General features: G+C 35.5%; 1 protein-coding gene across 1 annotated transcript; it reads right to left on the bottom strand.

The window, feature by feature from the left end:
- Positions 1-4,947: 4,947 nt before the first annotated feature.
- LOC127983932 (MICAL-like protein 2) lies at positions 4,948-20,676 on the bottom strand. The gene is made up of 17 exons (XM_052586379.1): positions 20,223-20,676; positions 19,238-19,286; positions 17,849-17,990; positions 17,358-17,506; positions 16,985-17,112; positions 15,407-15,841; positions 13,945-14,268; positions 12,976-13,142; positions 12,318-12,366; positions 11,553-11,833; positions 10,713-10,780; positions 10,265-10,382; positions 7,657-7,759; positions 7,488-7,561; positions 7,159-7,273; positions 6,857-6,903; positions 4,948-5,776 (listed from the first exon to the last, which is right to left on the bottom strand). The coding sequence occupies exons 1-17, from the start codon at positions 20,363-20,365 to the stop codon at positions 5,694-5,696; spliced, it is 2,475 nt and encodes an 824-aa protein (XP_052442339.1). The 5' UTR covers positions 20,366-20,676; the 3' UTR covers positions 4,948-5,693.

Raw genomic sequence — 20,676 nt, 5'->3', positions numbered from 1 at the left:
ACCACTGAGAACCCCCTAGCAATCCCCTACAGTAGCAACACTCAAGCAACAATCCATAACAACCTTTTGCTACCACAACTTTAATTTTCTTCAGAAAATGTAGTTTTTATTAGTACTTTTTGGCCTTTTCACCACTTAAAAGAGTGTGCAAGAATTACAGGAAAGATGAGGGGGAAAATTGGAAATGAAAATGTTCAACAAATCAAAGTTTGGCCACATCCCTGACAACAAGACAGTTCTAGTTTTTCCCCTAAAAAGTTGTTTGCTTTTATGATTTTTTCAAGACACTCTGGCATTGTGCTACTTCAGCGTTTTCTTTGCGAAACCACATATAATTTTTTTTTTCTTTTACCACATGAAAGAGATTAGGACGTCTTCACATCTAGGTTTTCCAATAAACAACAAAACGTAATAATGAAATCAGTATCACTGAATAGGAAGTATATTTTTGCCAAACTCTAACTAGCTTCATTTACAAAGTCAGAAGTAATTGCATTGGTTGTTGTGAGCTAAATTAAACAGAGAGTGAATTCAAATAGTTTGTGTTCCTGTAGCTCAAGTGGTAGAGCATTGCGATAGCAAGCAAGCAAATGCAAGGTTGGGGGTTCGATTCTCCAGGAACACTGGGGGTTCGATTCCCGGGAACGCATGTTTGGTAAAAATTGTTAGCCCGAATGCACTGTAAGTCCCTTTGTCTGCTAAATGCATTAATTTAATTTAAATAGAGAATGTGTGCAAACATCATCACAGAGAACAAAAGCCATTCTACACATTCAATAAGGGTACAGAGAGAAGAGTGCAATCAAATATGCAAGACTATGAAGATATGTTTGTTTCCAGTAATGACTTTTTATTTGTGTTTTCAGTATGATGTGACTTCAGTTGTGGACATATTATTGTCTTTTTCTCTTACAGCAATGGCAACAACAGCTTGTAAAGATTTCAGAGATTTATTTTTACCACAGTTAAGGAGTTTTTTTTTGGTGATTTTTTGTTTTGTTTTGTTTTATTTAATATACATATATTTATTATATTGTATTTTATAGTTATGCTGCAAAGGAACAATTGTTGAGCAAGTGATGCAATGCAATTTCTCTAAATCTGTTCCGATGAAGAAACAAACTCATCTACTTTTTGGATGTCCTTAATTTTCAGCACATTCTCATTTTTGGGGAACAATTCAATTCCTTAAAAATAGAATCAAAATTCGGGTTCTACACAGTGTTGTATATATCAGCAGTTAGCCACTCCGCTCTCAAATCAGTTAACTATTATATTAAAAACTGGTAATTTCTCTCATTTCTATCTCTATCTCTTCATGGGTGTTTACTGTTTTAATTAGCTATCCAATATAACTTGAATTTGTGTAATTGATAGTCTTTAGTTCAAACCTGACTCATTATGTGTGTGCACTCATGAAGCTGTGTGTGTGTGTATTTGTGCGGAGCTCTGCACATGGTAGCTGAGTCTGACACGGGCTGTCTCTCCAGGTCAGTGTAGATGGCTTTTCCATCTCTAATGTCTTTCCCAGAAATCTCCCCACACACAATGAGGGGCTTATATTCCACCTTACATGCATATGTGTGTATGCTTATATTCGTTTATCCTAGATCATTTATATGACGATAAATTACACTCAGCACAGTGAACCTACTGAAAGCAAGCAATCACACGTATCTGTCCAGTGTTTTGAAATGAATCACTTGCAGAGAAATTCTCTATTATGTCTTTCACAAACAAAGCCTCCAAGATAAAAGTGTTCATAAAATTACAAGTCATAAAACTGCATAAATTGAAAACATCAAAACTCTGAAGATGACAAAAAGAGCCAAAAAAAAAAATGATATCAATATAAACTAAAAATCTTCCACTTTCTTATAGATTTAAAATCTCTCAAAGCTTTCAATCTCAAAACTGAATGTTCATTTATTAAAAATGGTTGGGGCTTAAGAACAACTGTTCATCATTTACTTTCACTATATGGAAAAGAGCAGCTTGAACATTCTGCTAAACGTCTTCTTTTGTGTTGCCCAGTAGAATTAATACCCATGCAGTTCTGGAACAACGTGAGAGTGTGTAAATGTCAGAATTAAAAAAAAAAATCAAAATTTTCTATTTGTAAAGGCCCGTTCACACCAATAAACGATGATGATGTTCTCTTTATTAGCAACGCGTGTCCTGCTCTTCCAAGCTTTCTAATGGCAGTGAATGTTGGTCGAGTATTTGAAGCCCCCAAAAATCTATCAACCTCTGTTAATTTAAAACCCTGGCTATGGCCCTGCTTGCAAGAAGAAAGAAGAAAGTTACACACCTAGGATGGCTTGAGGATGAGTAAATCATGGGCTAGTTTTCACAACCTATAGCCAATTCATCACATGATTCAAGCAGCAACAAACAAACACTCTTAGCATAAATGCATATCAAAAGCAGTAAAGCTCAATGGGATGTCCTCGGTTGTAGACACTTTCAGTGGATCAGATGGAAGGAAACACAGGTAATCCACTCACCATATCAGCGCTGACAGTGTCAACACATACATTAGCATATGTTAGCATTCCTATTCTTGTGGTCTCCCATGCTCTATAATCTGTTTCGCAGCAGATTTTTGACAAAGCCAAACAGAGACCGAATGGGAATAAATTTGTATGCATTAGAAGCCTGTAAACACATGCTGGAAGACACACAAATGCTAACATACATTATTAAGATAAATCTTGTTCAGGTAAATATACTCCGACATAATGTGTAGTCAGTTTCATAGAGAATCTCCAAAAGAAGTCCAAGCATTCAGTTTATTTAAAGATTCAGGTGTTTATTTAAAGATGCTAAGTGTTTTCCAAGAGTTGTTCAGGCATTTTAATGCAGTGTCAATATAGTCGGATCATCCATACAGGAGACATGAAGATCTAAAAGCCTGTTATTTTACACAAATGGAGAAGCCTTTTCCTTCCAGTGTTCACATACACATATAGTTCATAGGTTTGTGGTCAGTAAGATTTTTTTTTAAACTTTTATTGAGCAAAGACCCATTATAATGATAAAAGTAAAATTTTAATGTTGCCGAAAAAAACAACAACTTTCAAATAAATGCTGTTCTTCTGAACTTTCAATTCAAAGTATCCTGAAAAATCTTGGTTTCCGCAAAAAATATTAAGCAGAAATATTGATTAGAAATTGTGAAAATCAGCTTTTCCATCATAGGAATGTTACATGTTAAAATATGGGTTGCACTTTATTTTACAGTACGTGTACTCACATGTACTTATAGTGTACTTACAGTGTATTTATCTAAGAAAATTCTGGTAACACAAGGTAACTACATGGGGTAGGGTTAGGATTAGAGGTAGGTTCAGGGTTAGTACCTAGTTATTACATAGTTATTGTAATAACTATAATAAGTACATAGTATGTACATGAGGAACAGGACTGTAAAATAAAGTGCTACCGAAAATTGTGAAAGATGGGATTTCACTTATTTTGAAATAACAGAGGCTCAGATTTGCTGTCCTGGTGAAAATAAATTACACCTAAAGTTTTTTTTTTTTTTTTATTGTATTCATTACAGTCATTTGTAGTGCTTACACAGCAATTCTGGTGAAACAAAAGTATGCAAACAAATTTGTGCTTTGCTGATGCAAGGGAAAAAGTGACTAAAAAGTACTTCAGCAGAGAAAGGGTGTAAATATATTTAATAACTGCAGACAGACTAAAAAAAAAAGCATTAATGTTGGCCATTAAAAATGTATTGTACACAGTATAAAGGTTTGGAATTAAATGTTGGGTACTACAGACTTCCTACTTCCGTTCAATTTCATTTCGCTTCTGTACTCAGCATAGACAGTATAAGAAATGGACACAGCGACCCCATTGGAACTCAATTGAGACAAATAAAGCCCAGTTTTAGCGTTTTTTAGCACTTCCGTTTCTGACGCGCAGACTCAAACGAAGCTTGACGACGTCAGCAACCTGTCTGACAGATGTAAATCTTCTAAGTGGCTGTGCGTGAAAACTGCCATCGTTAATCTTGCAGAGACGGCGAGCTTGAGCGGGGAGTTCTTTGTCGTGAGTGAGCAGGAGTAAGTATTCTGATTAATTATTTTGTATAGTATTTTAAAATGTAACGCCAATACGCCATATTAAGTTAATTGCCTGCGAGCTTCTCCACCTGTCTGTACGGTAATGCGACAGAGAGTCGAGTGGTTATGACGCAATCGTTAGCCTATTTTTTACAAAAACTGTTTATACGGGGCCATAATGTAACATAGAAGGTAATGGAGCCCTTTATACATTGTCGTGTATCTTTAAAAATAAATAATGGACAAACGGAGTCTTTAAACGCCTCAGATGTAAAGTTATTCACTGTCAAAGTGACGCCAAAATGAATGGGAGTCAATGGGAATGCTAACGCAAGTGAAGTTCTGCTAAAAGATGGCAGCCCCCACCCGACTTCAACTTCCGGTCGAGTTCCTTGCCCCTTGGTCCTCAGTCTGATACAGCGTCAGAGCTTTCTGTTTGCCACCGGTCTGAAAACAGCCGGGCCAATCAACGAGCAGAGGGCGGGCTGAGAGCCGTGACGTAGATGCTAAGCACCGAGTTTTAAATTGTAGGTTAGAGAAATCGAAAACCGAAACGACCGCAGAAATTGGAAACGAGACACGGGATGCAATTCGCTCTGTTATGGAGAACATTCAACTCTTTTTCAAACTGAAGCCAGAACAAGAAGAGTGTTTAACAACAGGTTTACAGTGGAAATTCAATCATAGATTTGAGTTCGATGCATGATGTCTGTGCTTCGATGCGGCTGTACAGGCGCATAACATACGTCATCATAACTAAACGTATCTGATTGGCTTACGGGTAACTAATGATTTTAAACTTCAGACAAGCGCCCCCTAGCAAGAGAGAAAACACTTCTCTATTATGCCATTCCAGACTCTGTCTACAAAGCAAAGTGAAGTAGCAGAGTCTGGTATTACCAGGCTAGTTGGGTACTAGGTTCCAAAAAAAAATCTGTAAAAAACTACCTGGGCAGTGGTTAAAATCATGATCCTATTGATCAGTGAAACAACACGGGCACTTAAATGAAGAATCCCAAATCATTTCTTTAAAAAAAGACCCTATTAAATCAGTTTTCTCACAGGTTGTTGAGATGGCTGAAATCAGTCACAGTCTGCCCCCTGCTGCTGAGTTAGAAGTGTGCCAGGATAATACTTAATTAAAATGACTGATATAGAAAAGTTTCAGCAAAAATTAGGTGATATTCTCAATTAAAAATACTTAGTAAAAAGTAAAGTTTCAAAGAGTGAATACAGTTTAGGTCGGACCTTAACCCATGTCCATTTTCAGCTTTGATCCAATATGAATCAATATGACTTTAAGACCTTTCTCTCAACACTGTCCAATTCCCTAATGAAACACTGACAGAGATACGATTGACAATATACAAAGGATTCAAGTGCAAAACATTTGCTAACAAATGCATCAATCACACCCACAAAGACGGGAGATGGGGAGACAGATGAAAAATGTGCAAAAATATGAGTGTGAAAATACATGATGTGATTTCATTAAAAAAAATACCATTTGTAGAAGGCTGCATAACTGCAATTTAGATTTAATGATCGGACCTCAAACTGAACCAGAAACATTCGGTCCAGGACATAACACACACACACACACACCCTCCATGAGGATCAGTCTTCTGCGGACGCCCGTTTACTTTTAAAAACAAAACACCGGTATGTGGATTTTCTCCTTCCTTTTTTTTTCTTCTTATCTGCAAATGGTAGAGCAAAAAATATACTTAAATGCAAGGTACATATAGTTCATTTCAAGGGAAACCAAGAGGTCATTTACTAATGGTGACCACAGAGCATCATTAAACGTTTTTATGTCATGAATTGCAAATGGTTATGACTTTTGCCTACATTTATGCATTGGTTTAATTGGGTTGATAAATTATACATTTTAATCTAACTCATTTTAGCATTGAAAAAGCAGGCAGATCATTAGCCAAGGCTAGATATGTACGGTTTCCATTAGTGATCATTAAATCAAAATGGGTTGCAATACTTTTCCTGTTTTTTAGGCCTTTCAAATCATGAAATATAAATAAATATACATGCAGCAATACTCCCAAGATTCATAGCACTTTGAGACTGTTGACGGACAGTTGCACAGGTGGTCAGTTATTCCAAAAATAAAAAATTTGTTTCAGCATCAGAGATAATAAAATAAAAACAGTCTGACCTGTCGAACCTCTGAACTGCTTGGTTGAGAGTACAAACAATATTATGCAATTATTGCTATTTTTATTAAAAAACTTTCAGAGCTTTATATTATATGTTTATGTTTATCAGTTTATATTAGTATGTTGACTAGAAACAGACACTAAACCTTGACAATAATAATCCTCTGTGCCATCAGTGAACAAATGGTGACAATAAACAACTGTCTCTCTGTTGCCAGCCTCTTATTATTTGCAGAAAGGAACGAATGTTCATTTTGAATCATCCAACAGACATCCAATGGACCATAATAAATATAGTTGGCTGCACATTTCTGCCTCTTTAAAATCAGAGCCAGCTGGTACACAGTAATCGGTTTCTAGCAAGGGAAATGGAATTTGTTTTTAAATAAGAAACGGTCATATTTTTTTAAAAACCTTTTTTTTTTCTTTTACAGGAAATGCAATTAATGTTAAATTCACACAAATATGATTTATTTTTAAAGTTTAACTATCTCTTTTGCACAGTTTTCAAAAGCTTATATGGAAAATTATGCGAAACAGTTTAATTATCATGTTCTGATTCTACTTATACATACATAATCATAGTACATACATAATAATACTAACCAAGATTCTGCATCATCCTATTCAGCTGCTCGTCCTCCTCTTCCTCCCTATAAATGAATGAACGAAATTAAACAATGAATACAAATACAATACAGAATAATTTAATTCTCCATTTAATCAATGCCCCGTTTACTTTAATGAATGTGCCTGGTCATAATGTACATCTTATAATAGGCAAATAAATATAAATCGCTTAAAGTTACGATTATCTTTTCATCACAATGTAGTAACTTTCAACTCTTCTGCTGATGTAACCGAGGATGTTTGGGCAGGTATGATAGGATATGACATGTGTCGCACACCTCAGTCGGTCTTCATCCAGCCCCTCCAGTATGGCATTCCGATCGTTCACAATCTCCACAAGTTTGGCCATCAGCTCTACCTCTCGTTTACGATCCCAAGAGGTCCTCAGATGCTCTGCAGGATAGAAACAGCACTTTAAAGCTAGATTAGAGTCTTACGCAAAAGCGAAATAAAGCATTTAAGCTTTTAAACAGAAGTAGATCTCTTGAAGAAATCAAATCATTTAATCTGTTAGTTGTAAGAGTCTAGCTTCATTATCATACACTGATACAGTTAGCCCGAAATATATCAATGCACTACAAACAAAATGATGCTTGACTTTTTCAACCTGGTTTGTCCATCAGTTTCCTGAGTTCAGCCTCAACACTGGGTTGCTCTTCCTCTAGATCTTGTGTCTTGGCACTATCATAACAGATAACAAAACCATTTAATGCACATTTAGACATATAGAAGATATTCACTATCAGCATTCCAGTAATTCAGGAGTTTCCACATACATGTACACAAGCTCGGATTCGCGTCTCAGGTAGGCCTGTTTGTTTCTGATGAGGGTAAACCAGTCCACCATTAAGTCATTCATTAATGTGTCATCTTCTCCTTCTGAATAAGAAACAAGATTCCTTTATACATAACTGCATTAGTGAGGCTAACAAGTCAAGTTAAGAGTTGAGAATTTACATTTGTTATATTTGTCTCCATCTGCTGGAGCACCAGAGGATGACATCTAGTCTTGGAATGCTTACTTATTTTACTCTGCAAGTTTAAATAATGCTTAAAGGGGGGGTGAAATGCTCGTTTTCACTCAATATCCTGTTAATCTTGAGTACCTATAGAGTAGTACTGCATCCTTCATAACTCCAAAAAGTCTTTAGTTTAATTATATTCATAAGAGAAAGATAGTCTTTCTCGGAAAAACACGACCGGCTGGAGGCGAAAGAATCACGGCTTTTGCGTTGAGAGCGTTTGGAAGCTGTGACACCGTGAGGGAAAAACCATCATCCAAAACAAACCATGGCTTACAGTCAGACTCAGCCGTTTATTTATGATCCAGAATCAGATCCCGAGGCTGAAACTGAACGAGAGCAGCAGCAGCAAGGACTCGCTCCGAGCGGGTCTCGAACCCGGGTCTCCGATGGGAGGCGGACGCACTAACAAGGAGGCAGAGATATTTGAAGCAGTTAAAAACGATACGCAAATCTGTTGTCAAACCGGGCCTTGTTTGTAAAACAAGCATCTTCGAAATGCAGGGAGCAAACAAAAACACTTGCACAACTCCGTTGATGCTCTGTAAAAATAAACTCCATCCACTGGTCAGTGAATCGCTCTGATCAGTGAAATGTCTGTGCTCAGCCTCGCTATACGGGAGCGCGCGCTCTTCCGGCAGAAGTGCCCTAGGACCCATATAAGGAAATTCCGCTCCATCTAACGTCACACAGAGCCATAGATACAGTCGGCATCTAGTCATAGCTGGGGGCGTGGCCGGCGTTGGGGGAAAACACTGCGAGCATCGTGTGTATCTGAATGGCAAAATGCACATATTGAGCACTCATTCCCAGAGACCCGTAGAACAATTGTAGTCTCTTTTAACTTTAATATTCATATACACTAGTCCATATCGATATTTGATTCATTTTACAGCCCTAATATAGATGTATTCATTCAAAAATAGCCAAATCCCGTGATGTTCTGTTATACAACAAGTTCTATTTTTGTCTGGATTCCGCGATTCAATCGTTTCGCAAACACAGATGGGGTGAATTTATGAATGACAGTGTAAAAGTTCTGACACAAAACTAAGTTGTTACGTGTCCGCATGCTTTTTTTAAGTGGGTTTATGTTCGACACTAGGCTAACGTTACATAGTTTTGCTTAAGGTAGAATGATAAGGCTAATTATATATGCATTCCACTTTCTGAAACAACCTTACACAGTTTTGATAACGTTAATAATGAACACGATGTTAATATAGCCTGCCTGTGATGAAATGCTGACTGCACACACAAACATGCTTAGTCTTGGGATTCCACAACTTCCCTTGATCATCCTCACAATTTATTGCTTGTAGCCATTTCCGGCTCTGTATGTTTATTAGGAAGGTTGTAGAACTTAAATTCATAATTTGTTAGTTTATTGGAGGTACAGAAAACGACACAGCAACTCTTCGGCGTGATTGTCCCGTTTATTTCAATTGTCGCCAAGGCAATGTTTTCCCCCACAGGCTAAATTCACATCACGTGACGGGGCGTTCCCGGGGGCGTTCCCAGACCAACCGTCTGTATCTATACTCGAAAAAAACTTTCCGAAACTTGTGACAAACCGGAAGGAGTATTTTGGGAACAAAAATACTCCTTCAAACGTACAACTTAATTTTTGAAACTTTGTCCATGTTTAGCATGGGAATCCAACTCTTTAACAGTGTAAAAAACTCAGTATGCATGAAATAGCATTTCACCCCCCCCTTTAAACCACTTTTTTAAGACAAACATCCTCCAATTCTGAATTCATTAGTGTACAGTTATGATGATCAACGGTTTCATTTAGGCATGGCAATGAGTTAAAAAAAGCTGAATGAGCTAAAAAAAAAAAAAATAATAATAATAATTATATATATATATATATATATATATATATATATATATATATATATATATATATATATATTTTAAGATTTTAGAAAAATGTCAAATATTTTATTAAAAAAGTAAACAATTATATATATATATATATATATATATATATATATATATATATATATATATATATATATATATATGTATATATATATATATATATATATATATATATATATATATATGTATATATATATATATATATATATGTATATATATATATATATATATATATATATATATATATATATATATAAATAATTGTTTACTTTTTGTTTTTTTATCGAAATGTGAAGGGTTGTAAATTTTACTATTCATAATATACATACATTTATTTGGCGAAATAAAGGGGATGGTAAAATACGTTTTGCTGTTTTAATTAGGCTGGTTTTTTTTTTTTTTTTTTTTTTTTTATAGAAGTATGTGTGTGTGAGTGTGTGTGTGTGTGTGTGTGTGTGTGTGTGTGTGTACAGACCCTCATCACACTGTCGGAGTTGTTTTTCCAGCTCTACCCCTCTTTTCTCCAACTCATTCATATTCATCTCGATTTCCTTCAGTTCTTTTTGAATGTCTTCCTTGGGAATGTAACCCGGCTAAAGCAAACAGACACACAGTATGTCAAACACAAACTCTCTGCACAAATAACTTTGTACAGATCCTCATTGGTTTATGTATTCCTTTCAAGCTTTTCTACTCAATCTGAGGAATGAAAAGATGGTTCACAAATATGGGCTTACTTTGAAATCCTTCTATTTTGATTCTAACAGTCTATTTAAAGATAACGGTGTCCCAAAGGTCCTTGACTCTCCAAAACAGTCTAAAAAGGCCCCTTGAGAAAGTCATCCCTGAACACTCACACACATCAGTGAAGACGGAAATGCACAAGAGCAGATAACACATATAATTATTGTTTTGACACACACCTTGTGCAATTTGTGAGTTTCAGTCCCTGAGGGACTAACAGGAGATACACTGCTGCCACGGCTGGAGTCTGGAAGAAAGACAGACTGATGAAATGGAGAAACAAATCTACTGCATGCAGTGTTTCTTTTATTGTAACTCATGTTTGACTGTACCTGACAATTGTTACATAAAGTAAAGTTTTGGCATTACCACAGTTTTTGGAAATTGTATCATGCTAATTTAGGACTATGTTCATAACCTGATGTGTAAAAAATGGTAATTATACACTGGAAAAATCTAATCCTTAATCAGCATCTTGATATTGTATCACAATAACAACATTTCAACATCAAATCAAAATATATTTACATGAGAAGCAAAATTGTACTAGTTTTTGAGCAGTGTCGTTATTGTTAAAAAATATAATTTATTTTTTTTGGTAACTGAACTAAAGCTATAAACAAATATTAGACATAACAACAAACAAACTTTGAAATCAGAAATATTCAGGTGAATTCAATAGTTGGAAGGTCTAAAATGTCAAAAATTTATTAAAAAATTTTTTTTTTTTTAAATGTATTTAAAAATGAAAGCTTACTGCAGATTTTTATATCTTCGTTTAATTCAAAATTCTATAATAGCATATAAACAATAGTAAAAATACTGGTTTTCGGATAAAGTATTAAAGCATCAACCCACAAATTATTTTATTTTTTTGAAAAAGGTATATAATAAACTTAATTGGTACAATTTTGCCTCATTATTTTTGCTAAGTTATCTAAAAAAAAGTGTTTTTGATCATTGCTGGAAAATAAAAATTAACAACAAGCCCATTTCTACACATTTTCCTAAGATCTTACCACTAGATTTAGGCCCGTTTTGCATTGGGCTAGGAGAAGGAACTCTAGGAGATGGAACTCTAGGAGATGGAACTCTAGGAGATGGAACTCCAGGAGATGGAACTCCAGGAGATGGAACTCCAGGAGATGGAACTCCAGGAGAGTTGATGCTAATGATGATGTTCGTGGTAGATGGTGCTGGGACAGATGTCTGAGAGATCCAAGGACCTGGTGTCCGTGGAGAGGAAACTGCTTCCGGTCTCTTTGAGGGTGAGCCAGTGCTTTCTGTTGAACCGACAGTTCTAATAAAAAGGAAAAGAGATTAAAAGATATTGAACTTTTTTTCTTTTTTTTTTTCTGAGCAATTAAACATTTTGCATCACTTCTCTCACCTCTGACAGGTGAAAGTTAAGGAGGTTGAGGCAAGTTAAGGGGGTAGTTACAGATGAAAGATCTTCATGGGGGAATTGCGTGTGCACTGAGCTCTATTGCTCTAGGGACTTTCAGATACGACCCACTACTGGTCTTATTGGGCGCAGAGGGTTTACACTCACATAAGAGCATGAAGGACTGGGAGGGACAGGCAGTCTGGCAAACCGTTTAATCAATGAAGAGGGATGATTGATGGTTAGCAAAGAACTTATTCAATTATTTTATTGAGAAAGAACATGTCACAGAAGGTTTCAGCTGTCTGATTAAAAAAATATTAAAGTACAAGAAATTATTAGTAAAGATCAAAAGCAGGTTTCATTTGAAAAAAAGACAACAGAAACTAGCAAAACTTACTTCACAGGCTTGAGCATGGACCTCCAGTCAGATGGAGCGGCACTGTTTTCTGAAATTACAATAATAATAATACATAAATCATAAATGGACTGTGTAGACATTTGGGTCTTATAACATTTTTAAGAGATGTTGTTCTTAACCACCAAACCAGCAAATGAACAAAGTTCTTGTTAGCTTTCAAGTTATCATTTCACTTTTAAAGACAGGTTAAGAGTATGTATAAAGCTTTGGCCTCTGATGGCTTGATATAAACAAATATGCTTTTTACTCTATATTTATACAATTTCACTGTTTATAATTGTAGCTATTATTAAAGCAATGTAAAATTTTTTTTTACTGTATAACCTTGATGATATTTTGATGCAAAAAAAAATGCAAGTATAAACTTACTAAAATATTAACATATTGGAATGTTCCAGTTAAATGGAACACTATTTATCTAATCAAATTAGTACGCAAAAATTTATGATAATAACAATAGTAATATTCTAACACAGAGAGGGGGATTTTGCTTCTCATTTCAGAAGTCCACCACATGCCACAAAGAGATTTTGTTGTTTAATAACCAACCAAAGCTGTTTATCCTGATGTTGAACTCATCTACATTAAAAACGTAAGGTAGCAGGGGGCAGTAAATATGTGAGTTTGTCTTCCTTACCCTTACTGTTGGACGGCAGCGTGCACGCAGGCCTGGATAAGGTTTTATCTTTGATCCAGGATGGTGCTGAAGCAGTGGGGGCAGTAGGTTCCACACTGGTATCATGTGCTTTGAGACGCACCTTGCCCGAGGGGTCTTTAGCACCCGATCCCACAGGGGAAACATTACTATGGAAACCAACACGAGAGGAAATTGTGTTAATGATGCATGTGCATTTATACACAAACATGTCAACAAACACTTAAAGGTACAATTTGTAAGATATTTGCAGTAGAATATCCAAAAACCACTAGGCTAGTGTTATATATTTTGACCAGCTGATTACTAACAATATCTCTAATGTTCTCAACTACTTGTAAATCATGAAAATTCCCATTCTAAACAGTGACACGGGGCAGTGCAGTCGCCTGTCAATGACGTTAGTTACACTTTGTTACAGCCTTTACTGATGTAGAAACCACATGACAACAGTGTCGTGGACAAATGCGGAAGTAGCTTCGTGACAAACTTCAACTAGAAAGAGATGCCAACAAGATTAGTATTATGGGGCATACACGTCAAACGCGGGGCATTGCGTCTCTAGACCCGCGCGAGGACGCGTTTGATCCATAGTCTGATTGCGTCTTTGCATTGACTTTGTATGTAGTCTACTCGCGCAAATCATTGAACTCGCGTTAAATCATGATTTATCTTTCCGTCTGATTGATGGCCATTAGCGGATGGGTAGAAGATAACAAATCCCATCATTCCTTGCTCTTTCTTAGCGTCATCAAACCACGCGATTATTATTGTTTGGCAGGTCCTACTACCTGTACCTTTAATCATGAATTTAAGCAACACAACAGGCTTGATTACATAGGCTATATATCGGCTTCATTTATGACCCATGTACACCTCCACCCTGTAAAAACAAGTTATAAAATAATTGCCAACTAAGTAATGCACTCGAAGCAGTTGAATGTAACTCACCTGTTATTTGCTTTCAGCCCAGCTAGACTCGGAGACAAGCTGTTGTTTTTCCTTTCCTCCATCACCATCTTCCCGATCACAGCTTTGGCTTTCTCCTTTGCATTCTCCTTCTCTTTTTCCAAGTCCTGTGTTTTTGCCCAGTCTCCCACCCGCAGCAGGACTCTATCTTTAGCAGCTGTGGCTCCTGCAGGGACTCTAGGCATTGTGCTTTCTGGTGTAGGAGTTTTAACACTTGCTGAACTCACAGATATAGTTGAGGTGTATGATGAGGTGTTCTTACTGGCAGGAACAGGACTGCTGGGATTGCTGCTAGACTCAAAGAATCTATTAAAGAAAAAAACAAAACCTTAAAGGTTCTGGTCAATACAATAAACCTACCAATATCTTGTTATGGTTGATCCCCATAAAGGCTAAAATTAAAATTGAACTTGGTCTAAATAAGTTTATAAATAAATAACAACAACAACAATAATATAAATGAACAAAAAACAATTTCAAAATAAAGATAAAACATTTAAACTAAAATTTATAAAATAAAAACATTAAAAACTAAAATCAGTCGGTTTAAATGACAGTGAATTTAGGCATCACAACATTAGAATGTACAGTATGAAAAATGGATATTCATTTTGAAATCTGTAGTGTTATTAAATTGTTAAAGTTCAGAAATATTAACTTTAAATATGCACTGGATGACAGCAAAGAGAAACTAAAACAGGGGTAATGAAAATGTGCTATTCAGTGTTAGCCGATATGTCCCATTTTGAGCCATACCAATAAAATAAAAGATGAAATATGAGCTGAAATGGTACATATCATGCATGAACTATCTTTGAAATACACTTCATAAGTCTGAGAGATATTATATATATATATATATATATACCGTATTTTCCGGACTATAAGTCGCACTTTTTCTTCATAGTTTGGCTGGTCCTGCTACTTATAGTCAGGTGCGACTTATTTATCAAAATTAATTTGACATGAACTGAGAGAAATGAACCAATAGAAAACATTACAGTCTCCAGCCGTGAGACGGCGCTCTAAGTCGCTCAGTGTTCCTGTATTCTACCACTGAACAGCATAGAGCGCCCTCTCGCGGCTGTAGACGGTAATGTTTTCTCTTGGCTCTAAATAAATGCGACTTTATATGTTTTTTTCCACATGACGTATTTTTGGACTGATGCGACTTATACTCAGGTGCAACTTATAGTCCGAAAAATACGGTATGTGTGTGTGTGTACTTTGTATTTTGTTGTGTGCTTATTGTCATTTTTCATATACATTTATATAGCTTTTTTTATTTTAGCTTTAACTTAAACTTATTCATTTCAGTTTGTTTTCCAAGATAACATTCCTACTTTTTCTACTATTTTTTTAATTTATTTTTTTAAGAGTTTTAGTTAACAATAACAACACCGGTCCAATAAAATATCAGAATACTGAACTGAAAGATATTCACCTCTTTTTGGCTTCTTGGTTCTTCTGTACACTGTACACAGGTTTAAGAGACTCTGTGGGCGTTCTGGGGCTAAAGGAGGTTTTCACGTTTGCAGTCTCTGGTGCTAGAGATGTTTTTGGTGCTGGCATGAGCTGAACAGCTGGAGTGTGTATGACAGGTAACTCACGGGTGGGTGTGCGGTCACTATTATTGGCCAGCCAACCATGTTTAGATGTGCTTGGTTTTAAACCAGCTTTTCCAGTACCTCCACCTGATGCATTCTGGTCCATCTTGCTAATAAAAGTGGACGGTGTTTTTGGTGGAGCTACTGTGATGTGTGTGGTCAGGGCCGTCAGAGGCTTCTCTATGCTTGTGTGTGTCTTGCAGATAAAAGAGCCCGCTACCTTTCCAGGCTTGTAGGTGCCAGAGAGAAGAATAGTGGAACACTCTTTGCATCTGTTAAATAGAGAGATCGTAACTAACAAACCAGTCAGAAAAAAATACGTCTAAAGGGGTATTTACACTGAATAACTATCTGATCATGAAAAGTGTAAATGCCTTCCAAAACATCAAGAGATGGATGATGATCTTCACTCCCTTCTTGACAGAGCAAAACATACTTTTCATTGCTATTATTCACAGGTATTATGCTAAATAATCAGGTGACAAAAAGAAAACAACAACAACAACAACTCTATTATACTTGGCGTACAGCAAACATTTAAAGGAATTTACTAACAGACAGCTATTACTAAAATGTTTGCCAAATTAAACTGCTCAAATTAAATAATTATTATGACAATTCAAACATTGTATTCATGATTCACTGGTCATGTAAGGTGGGTTCATTTGCGTACTGTACACATTAACTGTCAATAGTTTGGAATAATTATGATTGTTTTAAAAAAAAATTTTTTTTTTTTTTTATGTGCTCACCAAGGCTGCATGTATTTGATATACAGTAAAAACTGTTAAATTGTGAAATATTGCTAGAATTTAAAACAAATGTGTCCTATTTTAATATATTTTTTAAATTTAATCTATTCCTGTAATGACAAAGCTGAGTGTTCAGCGACCATTACTTCAGTCTCTCATGCTCAGTTATTCAATTATTACTATTATTATTATTATTATTGTTATTGTTATTATTTCAATTATTATTGGTGCTCAACTATTTTATTATTATTATTAATGTTGAAAACTGTTTTTGCTGTTTAATATTTTTCTGGATTCTTTGATGAATACAAAATTGAGAAAGAAATAGAAATCTTGTGTAACATTATAAATGTCTTTACTGTCACTTTTGTACAGTATAATAAAATGTAATAATTTCATATTATAACTGTTTTTATTGTATTTGTGTTCAAATGAGACTTGGAACCTAGGTTAGCATAATTGACTTCGTAAAAAACAAAAACAAAAAAAAAATTAAATATGTATTAATTATTTAATGGTTTGGACCAGTAGTATGGTAATTTTTTACCAGTTAATGAATTAATGAATTAATAATTTAATTTAAATTAAATATTTTTTACGTTCAAAACAAATGAACAAAAGGGTAAATGGATCAAAAATAAATAAATAAATCAATGTACTTACTTAAAGCAGTTCCTGTGGTACAGTTTCCCATCCACTAGGTGGCGCTGCACAAGGTGAACATGCTGCTTGCACACACTACAGCTGCTGCTCAGGGTAGATTTATTGCCACGTTCAGTCAAAACTTCTCTCTGGAAATAAAAACACAAAAACAAAAGATCAGTTACTCATGAAACACTGTGCAAAAAAAACAAAACAACAAAAAAACCCTCAATTTAGGATACGTCTAAACCTATATTTACCATTAATTATCATATTAGAATTATGTATAAGACAAGGTTTGTTATCTATCCGTGAGTTTGCATTACACACGCTCCACAAGTAATAGAGAACTGTCAAATTTCCTATGTGAGCTCAGAAGAGTAGTGTAGTGTACCTTATTGTCATTTGTTGGTTTAGGCGTCACGTTCTCTGTGGCTGGTTTAGGTGAAGCAGAAACTTTAGCCGTGATAGGTTGGTTCTTCTTCTCAGATGGCGCTTCATTAGTCTCTTCAGCTGGTCTTTTAATCCCTCCCATACCTCCAACTGCACATTCACAAAGTGAAATGTTTTTAACAATGCAAAAAAATAAATAAAAAATGTCCAAGTGCTAATTAAGTTTAAAAGTGAGGGGTGTAATTTGTGTGGCAGTGGCACCAAATGGATTTGCAAGAATGTAGTTTACTAGCCTTTGCAGGGTTGTAAAACTCACATTTATAACACATTTATATTATCCTTTATTTTTGCAATATTTTTTTAACATAGATTTGAACAAGAATCAGTTTGTTTTATGGCCTCTGGATATCCATATATCTGATAACAATTATAACTTTTATAAATTGGATGGATAACAGCTATATGCATTGACAGCACTGATGTTTGTCTTACTAGGAGAGCGTCCATGGAAATAATTGTAGTACTGGGACACGTAGGTCAGAATGCTGAGGCGATCAGGCACTTTTAGAGCAACCATGTCTTCAGCATCCAGCAAGGCAGGTATACCCAACTCCTTCTCTGCAACCTCGAAAGCCTGGTTAAAAATTTTATAAATACATTTAAAAATAAGTTAATGTGAGGGACAATAAGAATTATACAAGAGTATACAAGCACTCAGTAATAAAGGTGTTTCAGTAAATGTGTGTACAATATCTCTGGAACATCTGTGTTGCAGAACAATAAGAGGATTTCCTGAATGAGTTTTGAAAATTTAGGAATTTGAGTCCTAGACCTGAAAATATCATTCCAGATTTCAAAGACATGTTTGATATCTACAAGCTGCAAAAGTGAGAATGTTTTTTTTTCCATTGTAGGATGTCTGATCAGTATTACTCCATTCATAATGGTGTGAATGTGTCACTTCATCAGCTTTTAGCTCATGTATAGCTCAGTGTTATAATGATAAACAGTTGTTGGGCAAATAAAATGCAATTTGTGGTGATTTTCCATCCAAGTAAACCATGCATTACCTTATCTTAAAATTTTCATTTTCACACTAGCTCTGTTAGGAAAGAGAGCGATCCTTACATTCTCACAAAGCTCTAAGCATTTCTTTGGCAGCACTTTTCAATATGCTTTTCTTCCCTCTCCATCACAACAAGGACCTTTTTGGACAGCATTCATTTTCGATGGAAACAGAAACGTAAGAGTGTGCAGATGATGATTTTTAATAATGGCCTACAACATGTGACTCAGCTGTTTCAAAAACAGAAGAAACCACTAGAATAGGCCTCGAGTATGCTGCTGTCTCACATCTTAACCCTGGTCAACCACACACAGGTCAAATAACTCTGTTGAGAGGTCTAGGAAACTTGCTAACTGTTAACATGATGGGGTTGTGATCTTTAAGGAATGAAGCCATTTCCCAGAAAACTTTAAGCAGATTCAGTTGTTTTGCTCTATTGTCCTGAAATAAAGGTCCAAAAACTTACAAGCTAAGGCAAAGGAGAGCATTTTTACATTACACAGGTAACTTTTTAACTTTAGAAGGGAAAAAAAAAATGTATAAATGCTTTAAACAACCCATAAATCAAAATACTACTCTAAAGAATTTTTTTGTTTGTTTTTCCTCTAAGAAATTTGTCATGGGGGTTAATTCTATGGTTAACTATTTTTGAGAGTTACTGTATGATATCAAACCATAAAAACAAAAACTCAAAGTTGTGTTACAAACAAATGTATGAACTAAATGTAGAATGTTTATGGTGATGGCAACTATAGAAAGAAGTGACAGGCCTAAAAGTTAGCAAAGAGATCATTTTATAAAGTGAACAATCTTACCCGTTTATTGTTTTCATAGATATTTTCCTTGCTCAAAGAATCAAAATCTCTGCAAGAAAGCAAACATTGAGAGAAAACTGAAAAGGGATTTTCCCATGCCAAATATGAACAATGTAAATTTGACACGAATACAAACACAAGCCTGTCATGTCAACACTCAAGTTCCAGGTGTTCAATTTGAAATGAATAAAGAATGTAGAAGTCATGGTGTTATTGGTGTAATTTGGAGTATTTCAAGCACAAAATCTGTTGCCCAAAATCTAAAGTAGTTTAATAGTTTTGTCATCCAAAGTCCTAAAAGTTCCAACTTCCTCATGTAACTTCAAAATCGAAATTCTTAGACAATATTTTATTATTATTCATATTAAATATATATATATATATATAATATATATATATATATATATATATATATATATATATATATATATATATATATATATATATATATATATATATATTAAAGTTTTAATGTAACAATGTTATACTGTTCTGTTCCTAAATTCTAAAAATTGTGGTATTCTTATCATAAGTCATAACGCAGGCAATTAAACATTTGATGGTCTCATCTTAACTCATCTCACTTTACTAAAAGTACCATAGTTTTCTTCCCTTCCCTTAAACTTTTAAACTTTTTTTGCTGTTATAAAATTCTTCCCTCTAAAAAGTTCGAATGTTCTCGTAGTATTTCTTCAGTAGCCTAATGAAACTTTTACTGATACCATCCTATGTTCTCCAAGTTCTTAAGTAGGCTACTAAAAGATCTAATGTCCTCGTCCTACGGTCAAAAATATCTTTCGTTTTGAACCTCGGTTCTAAATGGTCGAAATTCTGAAACGAGCTATAAAGTGTAAACAATCTCTACGTCAGAATGTTGAGCATTTAAACTTTCTTCCAGAGTTTAGAACAGAGAAGCTGTTCGTTTCTGAGCACAATGCCGCTCCGAGCCGCGCTCTCGTGCTGTAGTTTGGGGGTTGTTACTTACATCAAGTCCGGTCTGTGTTTGTGAATCAGAGCGCAGAAAGCCAGACCGTCTCGGAAAGATGTGGTCATGTTGGTGATCGACACGTCCCGGTATCCTTCACACCGGATTTTGCACCACTGTTGAAGCGCCTTCACAGCAGCCATGGTGCAAATGCGTTTCAAGCCGGGACTAGTGCTTTAAACCGAAAACGGAATCCTTCCACGCTCACCCACACGAAGTGATCTCACCGTCAGCTGAAGTTGAGAAAGCCCTGAAACTCCTGGGAAGAGTCATGACGTCTTCATGGGTGGAGTTTTAAGGTAAATGTTTGTCATGACTTTCCTTAGAAAAACTGTACCAGATGCTACCTGATCAGTGTAGCCAAGTCGTTTTCCCGAGGAATTGGGTTACTGTAACACTGTTGTCGCGGGTTGAAGCGACACCAAAACCGTGTTATTTACAAATATTTGCGAAT

The sequence above is a fragment of the Carassius gibelio genome, chromosome A1, assembly GCF_023724105.1.
Source record: "Carassius gibelio isolate Cgi1373 ecotype wild population from Czech Republic chromosome A1, carGib1.2-hapl.c, whole genome shotgun sequence".
NCBI classification, from domain to species: domain Eukaryota; kingdom Metazoa; phylum Chordata; class Actinopteri; order Cypriniformes; family Cyprinidae; genus Carassius; species Carassius gibelio.
This window is presented reverse-complemented; position numbering and strand designations above follow the sequence as displayed.